Raw genomic sequence first — 17080 nt, 5'->3', positions numbered from 1 at the left:
TTAACTAAAACATGTACTTCCTCAGCAATGGTGCATTTCTGTTTAAAAAGGTGAGCATTTCCCTTCATATAATTCATTTTACAGTGGTAATTCATTAAGCTTCAACAGGCAGAATTCTGTAGTTTAAGAATCACCTAACAAAATTGACATGATTCAGACAGTGGCTTAAAGTCACACTGTATAATTTACCAGTGGATCTGTGGGAGTCAGATATGTCCTGTCTACCAAGCATAATTACAATGTTACTTTAATCTCTGCTTAAACTTTGTTTCTACTACTACGCTTGTAGTTTGTCAGCAGCTATCCCTTTTTCTTAGAAACTCTGTAGTAACAAGCCACCTAGTAAGTGTGACACTCTGGCATGGAATGGTCTTGCTTAGCATCAGAAATGTGACGGTATCTTCAAATGCACATGGGATAAGGGACACACAGTAAGCAGCATCAGAAGATGTTTTTTTTAGTACATTTTGCTTAAGTGGCCTTTCATAATGATCTGACTCAGTAAATAAGATTACTTCATAAAAACACATTTTGCAGAGACAAAAATACTTATTTGATTATAATGTACTTGTAAGACACGTTAAAACTAATGTTATTATTATACTATTTTTGACTTTTAAAACTTGTCATTAGCTTTACATGTCTGTTGCTTTAACCCCCCCCCCCCCTCGGTGTTTTGGTAATTTTACAGCCCTAGAAGTAGAACCTCGTAAGTGACAACAGCGACAGTTCTTGTCACCAAACCATTGTGCACCATTTTACCCATTCACATAGTCAGGTACATAATTACCTGTCATGATTTGTTTATGTATTAGGCAGGACTACTGGGGTATCAGTTACTTTTGGAGGTCAGTGCTACTATGATGTCCTTCACTGTGACATGTCCTCATTTAGAATGTACTGGCCACAGTTGTTGTAACTGTATACAGCTCATGTCCTAACTGGATAAAGATTATATTGTTCCCTGTAATCCAGCCACTTCTGGTTTGACTTGCTTGTTCTGAAACTACACCTAAGAGTTAACTTTCCCTAATTTTTTTAAGTTTTTTTTTTAACACACATACTGTACTTGTATATCTTACGTACATGTAAAGTATTCAAAATATTCTTGCCTGAAGGACCAATACTATTTTGAAATCCACCTTTTTTTCATTCTGATGTACTGATACTGTCTGTTTATTTCCTGGGAGTTGGCAGGTAAAAGGTGCTTCAGGTTTATAACACAGGCCAAGCCCTTTTAGTTCCTGAGCCTATGAGGCAACTGCTTTGGGTAGTTTGTTGAAGCCATAATCAAACAGCCCACTAATTATAGAGTCAGAACGCAAGACGGGAGGGACCTGTGCTCACATGTAGTGAGTGCCTTGAAAGAGCAGGAGATCTCAGCTAGCACAACCCGGACTGTTCTTAGAGGAAATCAAGGCAAACTGTACAGACATAAAGCATGTCAAAATGCTGTATTCAGACTGCTTAGAAGACAACAATAAATGCGGCATTATTGATGTAATGGGTACAGGACTTTGCTATGGTCATTTTTTTCTACAGATTTCTGACAGATTGAGAACATCTACCACTAATTACATCTCAAACACATTACCTTTCAGACAGGAAGAATCAGAAATGGATATGTTTTTCCTTACAGTAGATTGACACTGCGTTTTCTGCTTGGCAGGTTGGTAATACTGCAATGGTATAAAGAAGGAAACAAGTTTGTATGTATCCTGCTGTGGCAATGGAACTAAAGGTATGGGTAGATGGAGTACAGCGAGTTGTGTGTGGAGTCAGCGAGGAGACAACCTGTCAGGAAGTGGTGATTGCACTCGCACAAGCTATCGGTAAGTGCTGTGTGTCATATTTCTTTTTTTACTAACATGAATGAAAGGAGCTTTTATAATTAAACACAGTGTGCTAGTATACCCAATTGTTTTATGCAGGCACTGGAACATTTATTTTGTACTTACATATTAGGATGTTTCAAATATGATGGGAAAAATAAAAGTAACTGTTCTAAGGGTGGTGACAGAGTTACAATTACATGCACTGACTTGGAAGGTAGAGTGATCTCTTCTGGGGTGTAAGAACAGTACAAACTAGAGTGTGGAGAATACAGCTTCACAATTGTACGGCGTTGTTTCATCAACTCAGGTTATCATTAACATGAAAATCCAAGAAGCACTAATATTCATCAAACAAGCCTGAATTATTTTACAAGTACCTTAGCTGGTATGTTAATTATGTCCAAGGAAGTAATTACATTGTGCTTTGACAAGTCAGAGTAATAGAGACAACAGTAGAATGTATATTGCAGGAAATTTCACACAGTAGTGAGAACTACCTTTGACAGTCAAGCTGTTAGCACCAGTTAGTGGGTTAAAGAAGCACCAGTTCTCTAGCTTTTGCAGACGTCATGAAGTTTGCAAAGTAGATCTGGAGGACATCATAATTACAGCAGTGTTTATGGAAATGAGAAAGGTTGTAGTTACAGCTTGTTGATTTGGTGCAGGGAGTTGCCATGGATATTTAAACACAGTGTGAAATGCGTGTTTTAAACATGGTGCAAAGTACAAACTTAAAATACTGATGATCAAATTTAGAATGCAGTCTGTCCGGTATTTATGGGGATCTGAATTAATTCCTGGTTTATTGTTTCACTTGTACTTAAAATAATATGGAGAAGGTGCTAGAAGCAGACAGATGTTTTCACCCAGTATTACACAGTGAGAACACAAGACCTAATCTAGCTATAAGCAGCAGGGAGAAAGTGTTGCATATCGTCCGCATGTTAGGAGAAAGAACCCAAAACTAACAAGTAGTGTCCTCAGTAATAAGAATTTTGATTTGCACACTCATGCGCTCCCCCTGCTGCACAAGGCCTGAAGTGCATACTGTACAAATCAAGGCACTCTTGGGAGAGGATCAGCTGGCAGAAAGACACAAAGCTTGCTGGGCAGCAAAACTGATGACATGAAAAGCAAGGCAGCCATGTGGTAAGCACATCATGTCTAGAAAATGCTGTGTACCCCAGCTATATTCTGCCAGCTCCAAAGAGTGTCAGTAAAAGCCATGTGACCCTTGGTAGGATACAGCATCTAAAGCTCATCCTTTTTCAACTGATCACATGCATTTATACAAAGGCATGATGTAGTGATTGTATTAAATTAAATATTTATTTTTATTTTCGTGTTTTGTTTCTTAATCATGTAAGAACCATCAACACAATTACAGCTTACAGGGATGACACTGAAGCTTAATCCTGGACAAATTACTTCCTTAGAGTCACACAGAATGCAGTTTGTAGTCATCAGAGAAAACTGCAAGGTCTAAAAGTTGTAGCTAGCTGCCTTGTTAGCATAGTCATTATATCTGAATGAATGAACACATCATAAATGGACAGTTGCATTCGGATATAACCATTGTTTATCCAGAAGGAAATGGATACAAATAAGCAAGATAAGAACACGGTTAGCAGTCTAGCTGGCTAAGGAAGATAGATTTTAATCATATTCCTGAGGTACAGAGCTATAAATTTGTTGGGTATTTTTTCTGCCCATGACCACACCCTTAGTATACAGTAAAGGCACAGAGAGGGTAAGAATGCAATGAAGTGCTACAAAGCTCTACAAGTATGCTTATAGATACACACACACACACACACACACACACACACACACCAGCCTGTATGTATTTCACTGACCAGTTAGTGCAGTTTAGGTAGACATTTGGGTTTAATTTACTTTTACTACTCAAGGGGACTGCAAGGGTCAAAGTATAACCGTACTGATTGATGGCCATTAATAAGCTATCATCATATACTAATAAATTTTGGTTGAAAGATATGAAACAGAAATGTATGTGATAGGTCATGGTACTAAAAATGTGTTATTCCAGGATTTCCTTTTTTGTGCAGGAAGTTAAAAGACAACTTGTACAGATTAAAGTAGGTAGGCTAGAAAACCAGGCTGATACTGTGCAAAACAACAGTCATTGAGTGCCACTTTTAAATATAAGGAAGAAGTGAATGGGCAATTGACAATAGCTAATACAGAGATGTGTATGGAAATTATCATAGCCACAGAGGTCATCAGAAGTAGTGCAGTATCATATTCTGTATGTTTCTATGGCTGCTGCATACAGAGGTAAGGCAGTGTAGGATGCAGACCACAGTACACTGTCAAATTCTAACTATCTGCTAAAATCTGCACCGCATAGTATAAAAGCCATAAAGAGTTTGTTACTGAGCTCTATCTGGTGCAGCTAGATGGAAGCTGAGAAAGTAGGCCTGCTAATGGTCAGAGAGGAGCAGCAAACAGAGGAACAGTTTTTTTTTAAATGTGTCTAAGGACAGAACCCACTGTTTGTTGGCAAGGGTAATGTTTTCAAACTTTGGGTGATGAGGAAGCAAGGTTATTTATAGAGGTTGTATTATGACTTAAAAAAATGTAAGCTGCACCATTTCTAACAAAATCAGATAATTTAAATTAAACCTGCAAAGGAAAGGGTATGAATAAGCTTTAGCTTTTCATGCTGTCATGCTCAGAACTGGTAAAGGCTGGAGGTGGGGGTGGGAGGGGTAGCCCATCACACAGTGCAGTAATGTGCCACATGTACACCTAAAACGAGTGTATGTACATTTCCCCAATGTGTTTAGCCAGGCACAGTTTCATCAAAAAGTTGAGTGAAGTGGCAAGTAGTTAAAAATATTTGGCGCTTGAGCCAACTTTGAGGTCACAATACCTATGGGGAAGTTCACGTCTTCTTTTCACAAAATGCCATTTTTAATGAGTTTCACTTAAGGAAATGGTACTCTGCCAAAGAAATATCAGGGAAGCACTGGACTTGCATGCCTGTGTTTTGTCATGTGCCTATTAAAATGCTAAAGACCATAATCGCAAACCCATGCTTTGCAAGAGCTGTGAGAATTTGAGTAAGCACATGCTGAAATAGAAATATGTTGGAGTATTCTTCACAGTTCTGGAGAAGTCAGTACATTTTAGCAATAGGGTTAAAAAGCACAACCCCATATGTCAGGGTGCAGGGTTGAAGCTACTCTCTACAATACTTTGAAGGTATAACAGCAGGTTTTGGAATTTAGGCTTTCTCTTGTACTTACAATTTAATTTTAGTATCAGAGTGCTATTCACACACTTCTTTAGGTTCTGCTGTTGCCACAAATATAGCCCATTTGAATGATAACGATTTTATTCACAAACGTGTTCAGTACAACAGCACAGTGTCCCTTAAATACTCTGCTTTGGTCTGAATGAGGTACTAAGCACAGAGTACTTATAAGGATACATTACTGAAGTAAAGGTAATAGCAAAGTATAAAACTAGTAAGCTTTGATAAATAAATTAGGTAGGAAATTTCATAAAAGTCCACCACCACTTTTGGTTAATAATCTATGCTTCTTGACTTAAAACTTCAGTTTAGAAATTAAGAAGTGAAACTAACATCAAGACTGAAACAAATAAATATTAATAAATAAATAAAATTTAAATGATGGCTGCTTCTTAACTTAAGCATTCATTTCAGAAGTTAAATAAAAGCTAAAATAATAGGGACTGATCACTTTAAAAACTGCAATAATATGCCTTAAAATGCTTTTTTCAATTTTGTGCACTCACTATAATGTGTGTAATATGAAACAAATATTTAGGCTTTTGACTGGGACACCCAGAACCTTTAGAGTAAGTGTGTCTGTCTGTCTGTCTATCTGTCTGTCTGTTTGTGTACAGGTGCACAAGAGTATAATGTCACCTTAAAGATGTTCAGTAGCTCCTTGATGTTTCAGGGGCCACAACATCACTTTCAGTTACTGAGAGTCCTGGGTTCAAGTCCCAGTCAGAGACCCTAAATTTAACTTTCATATTCCATGATTTAAATAATGCCTTTACATGAGGATTTCAGTTATATGTACAGTATGTCTATCTGTGAGAGTTTATATGTAATTTAACTCATTGACACCTAAAGTGATGTTCACACTATGTTCCTTTTCACACCTGTAGAACAAATTGTGTATGCTGCCTTAACTAATTCTAGCCTAGAACAAGTTAAAGGCCGTTGACACATAGATCATTTGTTACAGAGCATCTTAATCTCAGTACTGAATTCATAATATTAATTTACACTGTTAAGCAGTTTAAATGTGAAAAATATTTTAACTGAATATGTTAGACAAAAACTACTTTACTTGCTTGATTCAAAAAAATGTTCTCATTTTTTTTATTTCCCCTAACACTCTGAGCTCTAGGCAAGTGCTGTCCAAAGGCAGGAATTTGGCACCTTATTGACCACTAGAAGGTTTAAATGAGAGCTTTTATACTGGAAAATTAGTTACAGAACCTACAGGTCTTGTGCCCAACTGATCTGTAAGACACCAGAATCTGAAATGTAGACCAGCGGTTGAATGTAGTTGTTAACCAACAAATCCAAGCTGAAATCCTACTTGTTCATTATTAAGTAATTAATTCAAAAGTTAAAGATATGAAAGTATAATCTTAAAGTAATAAGATTTAAATATTCTTTAAAAATGCAGTAAACCAAATATAAATCAGAAATTAAATCTGCAAAGACTTTACTTTTTAAAATCTGCAAAGACTGTAGTTTTTAATCAATATACAATCAAATAGTCTTCATGGCGTCTCACTATGTAAGGTAAAACAACAACTCCAGAACAATTAATTCAAATTTTAAAACAGCAAGCCTGGCTCCATGGTGCATATGGATGGAACCCTGACTGTAACTCTGGTGACCAGGGTTTGATTAGTGTCCCTGGCACTGAAGAAGCAAGGCAGGTAAGAGGGAGGAGTGAAGGGACATTTTTTAATCACCTCTCCCAGGGATTGTGAAGGGTTCATGTGCACTCAAGAGAGCACAATGAGTGAGAGATTATGAGAGGCAGAGCTGTATAGTGCTGTGAGGGGAAGGGCAGAGACATTTGCACGATATGCCCCTTGCAGACGTGAGGGGAGTCTGCTGAAGTTAACTCACAGCAAACCTCTGCCCAGCATCTAGCAAAGTGAGTGCACTTAGGGCCGAGGAGAAAAAAAATTAGAAAAAATGAGACCCACCCTTGATGGCTGCCTGAATGACAGTTCCTCACAGTCAAACCTCATCCTGGTAAAGGGGAATTAAAAAGTCCATGGTCCAGGAGGGGGATGATGGTCAACAGACAGTAGAGGTAAGAAGCCTTCAAAAAATTGTAAAACGGGATGTTTTTAACAAGTAAGACTGCTATAATGGTTAAGGTTTTTACCTTACAGGCACAAAATTCAGGGTTTGATTCTGACACGAGGTAATTGGCTAGGCTTAAAATGGCTCACAAGGGCAGTTAGCCTCGTACTAATCTATGAACCTGTAAACCTAAATGCCAAAGTTTTTGCTTAATAAGAATGTAATTAATTAAAAAGTCAGCAGATAGACTTGGCTTATCTTAACAGAAGCTCTAGTATAGTTCAGCTTTGACAGCTTTTCCATTTCCAGCCCCTGTCTTGGCAATATGTTGCTCTTAAACTACTATTAGCATCTCTGCAGATGTTAAGAGGTTCAGGGGCAGAATTTAGCAAAGTGGAGAGAGATCTGAGAACCTTCAGATGAGCCTCAGACTCAATTTTGTATAGCAGTCCAAGTTTTCATGTGCCTGGCCTACTGTAAGACTGCCATCTGCTGGTCAAAGTAGAGTACCAGGTATTTAAAAAGTGGGAATACTTAAGGGCATACTACAGCGATAGATGCCCTGATAAGTACAATCCCAACTTTACCTGGATACCTGTGAAATAATCGAATGGACAAATTGTTGAATGTCATATGGTCAAACCCATATCATCAACATTTCAGTCCATCGAACCATTCTGACTGAGATAACTTTACAGTAGGAATTGGGAATTTTGCCCTTTTACCCACTGTAGTGTGATCTTGGAGTTGATATTTATAATTAGCAGAAGGTGTGAGGGGTGCATGGGGGCTTGCCCCCTGCAAAAGCAGTTTTTTGTGGTATATATGGGTGCTGTCTCTGTTTTGAGGTTAACTGACTAAATTGTCGATGATATGTGTTCAACCATATGATGTTCAACAATTTGACTGTTCGATTATTTGCTAGATGTCCACTTTACTCAGTTGTTCCACCATGCAGCACAATGTGTTGTATACATTTTGTAGCAGCTTACTTTTTTGCATTACTCAAAATTCAAAGAAACTTTCCAGACATTTTTCTTGCTGCATACCGAAGGTGACTTGCAGTAGCACATGTCACTTACAGATATACTGAACAAAAGTGGATCCAAATCATGTTCTCTTTGAGATTATTCTTCCATATATCTGGAGCCATTTGATTTACTGGGATTCCCTCCAGGATAACTCGGTAGCCATGGCAAGATGAACTCACTAAGATATTCTTTTTTTTTTCACAGTGATATGTCAGGAGAGACAGATTAAATAAACAGCGTACCCGTGTTTTCAGCTAGACCCCCTGCCAGTAACATAGGTTCATAGGTTTATACTAGGCTATCTGCCCTAAGGCATTTATAAGCCTAGCCCAAATTTTTGTGGCTTCCTTATATGAAAAAATACTGTGCCCATTAGTTTGTTGTGCCTCTGTCCAGCAGTGACACAGAGATGATTCCCGGGGTAAACCTACGATCTCCCATCCACAGGTCTAGATTTCTCTTGAACAGAGTCAGCGAGGTGCTCTGCCTCACATGGACTGGGATTTTATTCCACAGCATAGGGAGTCTCTGAGTGATAAATCTATCCCTCCAGCACGTCCTATTTATATCCGTGCTAAGGTTTAAGTCACTTGCTCTAGTGGTTTTGGTGGATTTGCATTTTTTGAGGTGGAGCATGTCCATTAATTCCGGGTTGGACATGGCCTTGTATGTCAGGCACATGTCACCTCTGAGCAGATGGTATGCGACTGAATAGAGCTGGAGTTTCTTCAATCTGGCAGCATATGACAGATTTTGGAGTCCCTTTATCCTTTTGGTGAGGAACTTTTGGGGTCTCTCCAATTGCTGCAGATGTCGGGTGAGATACATCCCGAATGGGGCATTGTACTCGATCATTGGTCTGATAAGTGAAGAGTACAGGGGAACAATGACCTCACTAGATCTGGATGTGAATCCCTTCATGATCAGGTGGGCAATGTAGAAGGTCTTTCTAACCACTTTAGCAATGTGAGTGTCAAAGAAAGGCCACTGTCAACCTGGGTCCCCAGGTCCCTGATAACCTCTTCTGTGCTTAGTGGATTGCCACCTATATGGTAGCTTGGGGTTACCTTGTTTTTCCCGAAGGGTATGACTATACATTTTTGGCGTTTAACTTCAGGCCATGGCTCTGGCACCAGCTATCTGTTTCCGTGAGTCCCTTCTGAAGGATATCCGTGTCCGATGCACTTTCCACTATGGTGCCCAGTTTGCAGTCGTCTGCAAACTTTGTCAACAAAGTCCTCCGTGTTGGCCTGTACTTCTGAGAAGTAGATGCCAAACAATAGGGGCCAAGGACCGAGCCCTGTGGGACACCACTTGTGACCGGCTTGGAGTCTGACACAGCGCCAGCAACTCTAACCCTGTGGGTTCTGTCCTTAAGCCAGTTTGCAACCCATCTTGTGACATATGGGTTTACATTTAAGCTGGTAAGTTTTTCTACAATACCGAGTGGGGTATTGTGTCGAAGCCTTTGCAAGGTCAAGGTAGGCTGTATGGACTGCCTTTCCTCATCGATGGCCTTGGTGACTGTTTCAAGAAGTCGACCAAGTTCAAAAGGCATGATCTTCCCTTGACAAAGCCAAACTGGGTCGGGTCCAATGTCTGCAAGTCCCCTATATCTTTGTTTATGAGCTCCATTATGATCCTCCCCATAGCTTTGCAGACTAGACTTGTTAAGCTTATGGGGCGGTAATTACCAGGGTCCGTGGGCGCCTTTGTGGAGTGGGACCACAGTTGCCGTACGCCACTCCTTGGGCATGTATCCTGTGGTAAGGCTGAGATTAAACAGCTGCCTAATGTGCGGGTTTAATTCCTCATTTAGCTCGTGTAGCACACAGCCGGGGACACCATCCGGTCCCATTGATGCTGTGTTTTTAGCTTTAGAGAGAGCTTTCACCTGCGCATTTGAGATGTCCGGGAGGCTACACTCGGCTGGGATAGTTATCTCTCCTTTAGGGGAGGGGGCGTTGAAGTTTGCTCTGACTCTGTCTGCCAGTATGTTTGCAATGTCTGTGGGTTCAGTGATTTTGTATCATTTTGGACTAATTCTGAGCATATCTGGGAGTTTCCACCCAGGTTCCTAACATAGCTGAAAAAGGCCTTATGATTGTCCTTTGAATCCATGGCAATTTTTCTCTCAAAATTGGCCTTAGTTGATTTTATGAGTGCTCGTATTTTTTACTAATAATGATCAGGGTGACTTCCCTTTTATGGATTTTGTTCTATCATGTAATAGCTTTCTCCTCTTATTGTAAAGTTTGTTAATGGCTGGGGTCCACCAGACTGGACGTTTGCCCTTTGTGGAAAGAGTCTTGGTTTTATTTGGGATTGCCTGATCCATGCAGTCCTGGAGGTGTTTATAGAAGGCATTTGTAAGGGCTTCCATAGCTTGGATTGTGGTTTCCTCTGGCTCAGGGGCCTTGAAGGATACCACACCAGTCTTGAGTAGTGTGAAGTTTGCTTTAGAGAAGTTCTTCACTATGGTCTTTTGTTTGGGGTGGATGTTAATTTCCAGTGAGATTAGTTTATGATCAGATCTCACCAATGAGGGATATACTTCGGTGTGGAGCATTTTGTCCCCATGTTTGTGACAATGAGATCTAGTATATTTTCTCCTCTCGTGGGAACAGTGACTAGCTGTTCCATGGCATTTGAATTTATGAACTCCAGGAACCGTTGGGCTAGAAAGTTAGGGCTTGAGTAATGTTCCCAGTCTATATTCGGGTAGTTGAAGTCACCCAATATGATGGTGTTTGGAGATACATTTATACCCTCCAGTGTCTTCAGGAAGGCTGTGTGGGGTTCCTGAGTTTGAGAGGGTGGCCTGTAGCATGCTACAATTTGTAGAGCAGTTTTGCCTATGGTTAGTTGCACCTGGATGGTTTCCATTCTGTCTCCCCATTCCCTAATGAACCCCACTGTACCACCCCTTCATAGTATCCTTCTGGCAGTGATACACCTTTTCTGAACCCAGTCACACTCTTACAGGTGAGATTCTACTGATTCTATCCAACAGTTACTTATTAATATAATGCATTCATATGAAAACAGGTAAGGTGTTGGCAGGCAGTTTAGCTGAGAGTGTTTAATCAAGGTTTTCTATTAATATTTTATTTGTGTGAATGTTTATTTATTTGTTAGCCAAGAGGACCAATTTGTAGATCATTATCAGCTTACACAGGCAAAGAAACTAATATAATGTGTGTGCATTTGTCTGTGTGTCTGTTTGTGTGTGTCTGCGTGTGATAATTAATATATTGGAGAGTTATTAGATAAGTAATATTGCTTGGAATGAGACTAGCTCTCAACCAATCAGGGACAAATTTCAACATAATCGGGGAAAAATCCAGAAAAAAACAGGGACACTTTTAAAATATTAGTGCTATTAACTTGAGACATTGGCAGAATAAGAGCATATGAATTAATGTACATTTTCTGAAGTAAAAGAAGTCTGTAATTCTTAATTATTGTCATTATTCATTAAGTCTAATTCACCACCTTTCCTCCAAAATTCACTAGTTTTAGGAGGGATTAAGAGGGACAGAGCTAAAATCTGAGTCAAAATCAGGGACCTCCCTGAAAATCAGGGAGAGTTGAGAGGTAGTCTCTTCTTGTTAAGTACTACACTGAATAAAAAGCCATTTGGTCAGATGTGGTTGCTCTAATGCTAAGTACTTTGTCCAATTCAGTAATATTAATTTCTTTTTCAAATTCTTCCTTAACTCGTTCTGGATTTTTTTTTCCTTTTCATTCTGTCTTATGTTCATTCTTTGTACTCGTATACATACTTCACATGCTGTACTACAATACTCGTGGTTTGCTCTTGTGCTCTGTTTTCCTCTTCTTTTACATTTTTGTTTTAATTTCCTTCATTATACTTGTATATCTGTTACTATTTTACCCAAATATATAGATACCTCCTCCCTTCTCCCTTGTAAATATCTCTGCCTAAACAGCAACGCCTTTATCTATTTCTCGATTTATTTCAAATATATTTCTTTTTTCATATCATAATACTGTCTTGTATTATTCTCTAAAACATTTTTACACGTTTCCATACTTCACTTTCTCTTCATTTCTTACACCATCCTGCCACTGGGGAAAAAAAAAAACATTTTTCATACATCTTTTTAGATTCAGTCCACCATTCAGACCAGTTTTATAGAAGTCCTTTGTGGTTATATAATCCTTCCATATCTGCAATTCTTCCCTCTCTCCAGTTTCATCCCATAATTTTTCATTTATTCTTTTTATTCCCTTTCCTGTTTTAATATACTCCTGTTTTTCTTTACCTCCATCCAGATTGCTAAATGGTCTGAAAAACCCGTTACAACTGTATCACCATCTGCTACCCCCAAGACTTCAGATAATACAAAATAATCAATTTCAGAATCAAGTGCCCCCTTCTGTAAGTCCGTTGTCTTTTGTTTCACGCAACTAATTTACCACAATTTATCACGTCCTGTGTTTTTTACATCTTTTCCTTTATTTGTACATTTTTCTCTTAAATCACAATTAAAGTTCCCTGCAATCATAATATGATGAAACAGGTTCTCGTTCACTCTTTCCTTGCTAGTTATATATGCATATAATGCTATAATTCTTTAAACATATTCTGTCCACTTCACATCCACAACGGTTAACCTTACCATTCTTACAAAGGTTACATCTAGTATTTTCCCTGTTTTTTTACACAACATAGCCACTCCAGAACAATGTTCACTTCATAAGTTCCATATTATATTTCTACCCCACAGTTTTTCTGTTTGCATTCTTTCGTCTCTGTCAGGAATCTTACATCCTCTGAAAGAATAACCTCCGCCTCACATTTAACATGCCATTCCAGTGTCTCACATGTTAAGAATACTGTTCACATTTACTGAAAGGACTCCAAAATTGTTGCTTTTCCTTCTTTTAATGTTATGGGAAATATTTATAAATTCTTAGTTTTATTATTTCCCCAGTTGAATATTTTCCTGGGTTTGTATACAAATAATCCTTAAACCTCATTATCAGCTTTTCACTGGCTAGAACTTCAAAAAGTTTTAGTGTCATTCCCTTCTACCAATCTCTCCTCCTGCATGCACTTTTCTCTCCTCATTTTTCTCCTCCATATGCCGTGGTGGTACGGCGGTAGTGTTGTTACCTCGCAACAAGAGGTTCTCCTGTTCGATTCTCAGCTTGGCTTGGGAGGGCCTTCTGTGTGGAGTCTGCATGTTCTCCCTGCAGTTGGGTAGCATTCGAAAGACATGCGTGCGTAAATAGGCATGCCTTAGTTGAAGGTTGGGCATCGAGCTGGCACCTTGGCATTTCGTAGAAATCTACTGCCAATTATTAGCGGACCAGAGTCCGCACACACAGAGTGTGTGTGTGGTGACCCCTTACCGGGAAAAAGCTGAAAGACCAGCAACTTGTTCTTCTGCTACAGTTTTTTCTTTGCCTAGTTCACCCTCTCCCCCAGCATCTTGCTATACTTCTTCATGCATGTTTTCTTCTCTTTCCCCTTCTTTTTCATTCACTGTTCTCTTGACAATCCATCCAAAAGTGTCTCTCTCTTTTTTTTTTATTATTACACAAAGTGCATTCAGGTACACAACTTCTTGCTGTATGTCCTTTCTCTCCATACTGGTTACATTGTACTTTGTCACAATCATTACTAATTAAGAAAAGTCCCCACAAAAGAAACATGATTTAAGCTGGTCAGTATGGCCAACTGTCTTAATGCCCATCTGTTACCAGCCACAAAAATAACAGTTGGTAAGTGTTTCACCATATTTTTTCACATTTCAAAACAGATTCCAATGTCCACTCTCTGATCCATACATTTATGTCATCTCTAGCTTTCACAATATTATCAACAGTTTCACACAGACCCTGAATGCTTTTTTAACATTGTCTTCTTCCAGTTTTTCATCAGTTCTAAATTACGAAGTAACATTTTTAACATTTAAGTTACTACTAGAAAACAAATAATTGTTCCACGGATAAATGTCCTTCATTTTGTTACACAATTCCAGAAATGTCATCATCAGTCTGTCAGTATCAAATGTTAAGTCACAAAAAGTGTCTGCCCCAATATGTATAAAACACCACATTTTTTGAGATTTAAAACCCATAACCGTTACCGAATTGTCCCATACATAATATCTGCCTATTACAGTGTCATTTTTTGTTCTTATTCTCATAATCTGTGGTGGTACAGCGGTAGCATTGTTACCTCACAGCAAGAGGTTCTCCTGTTCGATTCTCGGCTGGAGTGCCTTCTGTATGGAGTCTTCATGTCCTCCCCGTGGTCAAGTGGCCTCCGAAAGACATGCTTGAATGGGCGTGCCTTCGCTGAAGGTTGGGTGTCGGGCTGGCAACTCGGCACCATAAAAATTGACTGCCAATCATTAGCAGACCAGAGTTCCGCTGTGGCGACCCCTAACCGGGAAAAGCCGAAAAGACAAACAACATTGTCACAGTTGGTATTTTCTTCTCCTCTTTTTAAAAACAGTTTTATTTACATTTTGTTGCTGCTGTCCTTTTTGCCTGCTGTCACTACTGCATATGTTTTAGTTACTAGATTATCTGCTGCCACAAAACCAGACACCTTCTCAGTTTGTTGCTGCTTTCCTCTTTTGTTTTCTGTCACTGCTGCAGAAGTTTTAACTGCTGCATTCTCTACTGCCACATCATCTGGTTCCTTTTCAGCACTTCTGAAAAGTGTATTTGCCATCTCACCTCATGAAACAGCAGAGCTGTCACCTGGATCATCCTGTTTGACTATTTTAACAGAACATGATCTGCAAGCACATTTCTTTTATCTACAACACTTCAACAGACTTGCTTACTTCCATCTCCATGAAGACAGCTAAACACTGCTCATTTGCAACATCCATCATACAGGAATTTTTGTTTATATTCTGAAGCTTCATATCAAAAATATTTTCTCCAAATTCTCACTTTCCACCTCCAAACTCTCCATAGCTTTTCTCAACTCCTCTATGCTGCTGCTTCCCTTAGGTCTCTTCCTTGCTGCTTTAGGAGCCCTCCGGCACCATCTAGTAGCTCCAAAGAGATGGGGAAATTCCCCAATGCCCTGGACAAATTTGCTCTAGTAGTGTAAATACCACCTTGGGTTTCCCCAGAAGAGGCCACCAGCCTGTTGGGACTTAGTTGGTCTACAAAAGCATGATAAACAAATAAGTAAAGATACATAGATGGACTTCAAGAAAATGTAGTGATACAAGAGAATACAAAATTAATAAAGTTGCCCACTCTAGAAACTAATGTATATATTGTACATTAAACTCTGCTTGTTCGCTAGGTAAACAAATTGTTTTCTAGATTTACTTAGAGTGCGGTAGTAAAAACAAAATACATTTCCCAGTATGCTTCACAACACAACTGTTTCTGGTTGGTCTGGGTCTGGCGCTACTAATCTGTGACACTGTTTGGAAATTGAGGAATTTATCTCATAAATTAAACTTGTACATATGAAAAGGAAATATTTGTCTTATCTGTTTCTGCTTGTTATTCAAAGGTATGTTTTATGAAGAATAGATCCGGACAGTAAACTCTTAAAAGAGTGGACAAAAGTTTGTATGAGTGTTTGTTAAAAACTGTAGCACCTTTCTCAAGCAGTTTATACAAATTAATATTATGGTATATACTTCTTTCTGCACTGTTTCTTAGTCCTCAGCCAGTAAAACTTTGCACTCATTATAAGATAGCAAAGAGACTGCATGGCTGAGTATAAATCTATACCTGCTTAGTCCTCACTCAGCCAGTAAAACTAAAACAAAATATAACGTTTTAAAGTACTGAATCCTATCTACCTACTGATTAATGAAAGGTTCTTACAAGCTGTGGATACATTAAATGGTACTATAATACATGTTGAGGGAAGGATTTATTTCTCTGATGTTATTTTGCACTGTAACTGTTTTAACAAATTGTTAATGTTCTGTTCTTAAAAGTGTAGGGATAATAATTTGCTCTCTGTCTATTCCTGTATCTGCTGCTAGAAATTTTAACCAGGTCATTGACCCGTTATCCTTGCCTGACTACTGCTTAACTGCTTACACATCTTCAATCTTTTTATTCTCTTGACCAGTGATATTACCTTTTTTTTCTCCATACCATACCTCCTATTTTCATTTGTGAGTTATTCCTTTTGTAGACTCATTGTCTTTTAAAAGCTTTTATATGCATGTGTTTTAGTTGGCTGCATTGGTCAAGTTTGAAATTTTTATATTAATGGTTGAGTTAAATGGAATACGGTAGCACTTTATTTTCTACCTGTCCACACTCCATAGCCACAGTACATATTTTTTTTTCTTCCTTCTTGGGAATGCAGAGCCTGTGTCCGGTTGGTGATGAGTGAGTAGTGAATATATTGATGTAGTCACTTAAATTGTTCACTAGCTTAATTAATGCTTGAATAATTATTCTCTTATCAAACAACTCAACTGTTTTCCTGGGACCATATTAATTGGTGATGGAAATGACGGCTCTAAAATGATCATATCTCTCTATAGTCCTTTTTTTGCTGAAGGGCATTGCTTGGTTCTTATTCTGAGAGTTTATTTTGATTAAAAACAAGCACCATACCCTCAGCTGTGATTGATTTTGAACTCAGCATTTTTGCTCTGTCCCTCCTAATTCCTCCTGAAATGGTACATTTTGGACAAAGGTGGTGAATTACATTTAATAATGATGAGTGCAGTTACAGACTAAGATCAGAACACATATTACTTAACTTGAAACATTAACAGAATAAGAGAGTGTTAATAGTACTAATATTTTAAGTGTATATGATTATTTCTTGATGTGGATCTGATTTTGTTGAGATCTGTCCCTGATTGGTTGAGAGCTATGAGTACATCACTCCTTTAAAA

The 17080-nt window shown here is 38.6% G+C and overlaps 1 protein-coding gene across 5 annotated transcripts in view; it reads left to right on the top strand.

Annotated features, from left to right (window-relative positions):
• The window catches only part of LOC122791672 (ras association domain-containing protein 8-like), a 753416-nt gene that overhangs the window by 700271 nt on the left and 36065 nt on the right, over positions 1-17080 (top strand). For 4 of the 5 annotated variants that reach the window (XM_044059512.1, XM_044059510.1, XM_044059514.1 and 1 more), the window contains one exon: positions 1670-1832. In XM_044059512.1, the coding sequence (XP_043915447.1) occupies positions 1712-1832 (121 nt within the window). In that variant the 5' untranslated portion in view covers positions 1670-1711. Of the gene's footprint in view, positions 1-1307; positions 1833-17080 lie in introns of those variants that run through there. The other variant, XM_044059511.1, reaches the window with a different exon arrangement.

This window comes from Protopterus annectens, chromosome 17.part0 (genome assembly GCF_019279795.1).
Source record: "Protopterus annectens isolate FY-2018-M chromosome 17.part0, PAN1.0, whole genome shotgun sequence".
NCBI classification, from domain to species: domain Eukaryota; kingdom Metazoa; phylum Chordata; order Ceratodontiformes; family Protopteridae; genus Protopterus; species Protopterus annectens.
The sequence above is the reverse complement of the archived record's forward strand: the minus strand, read 5'-3'. Positions and strand labels throughout refer to the sequence as shown.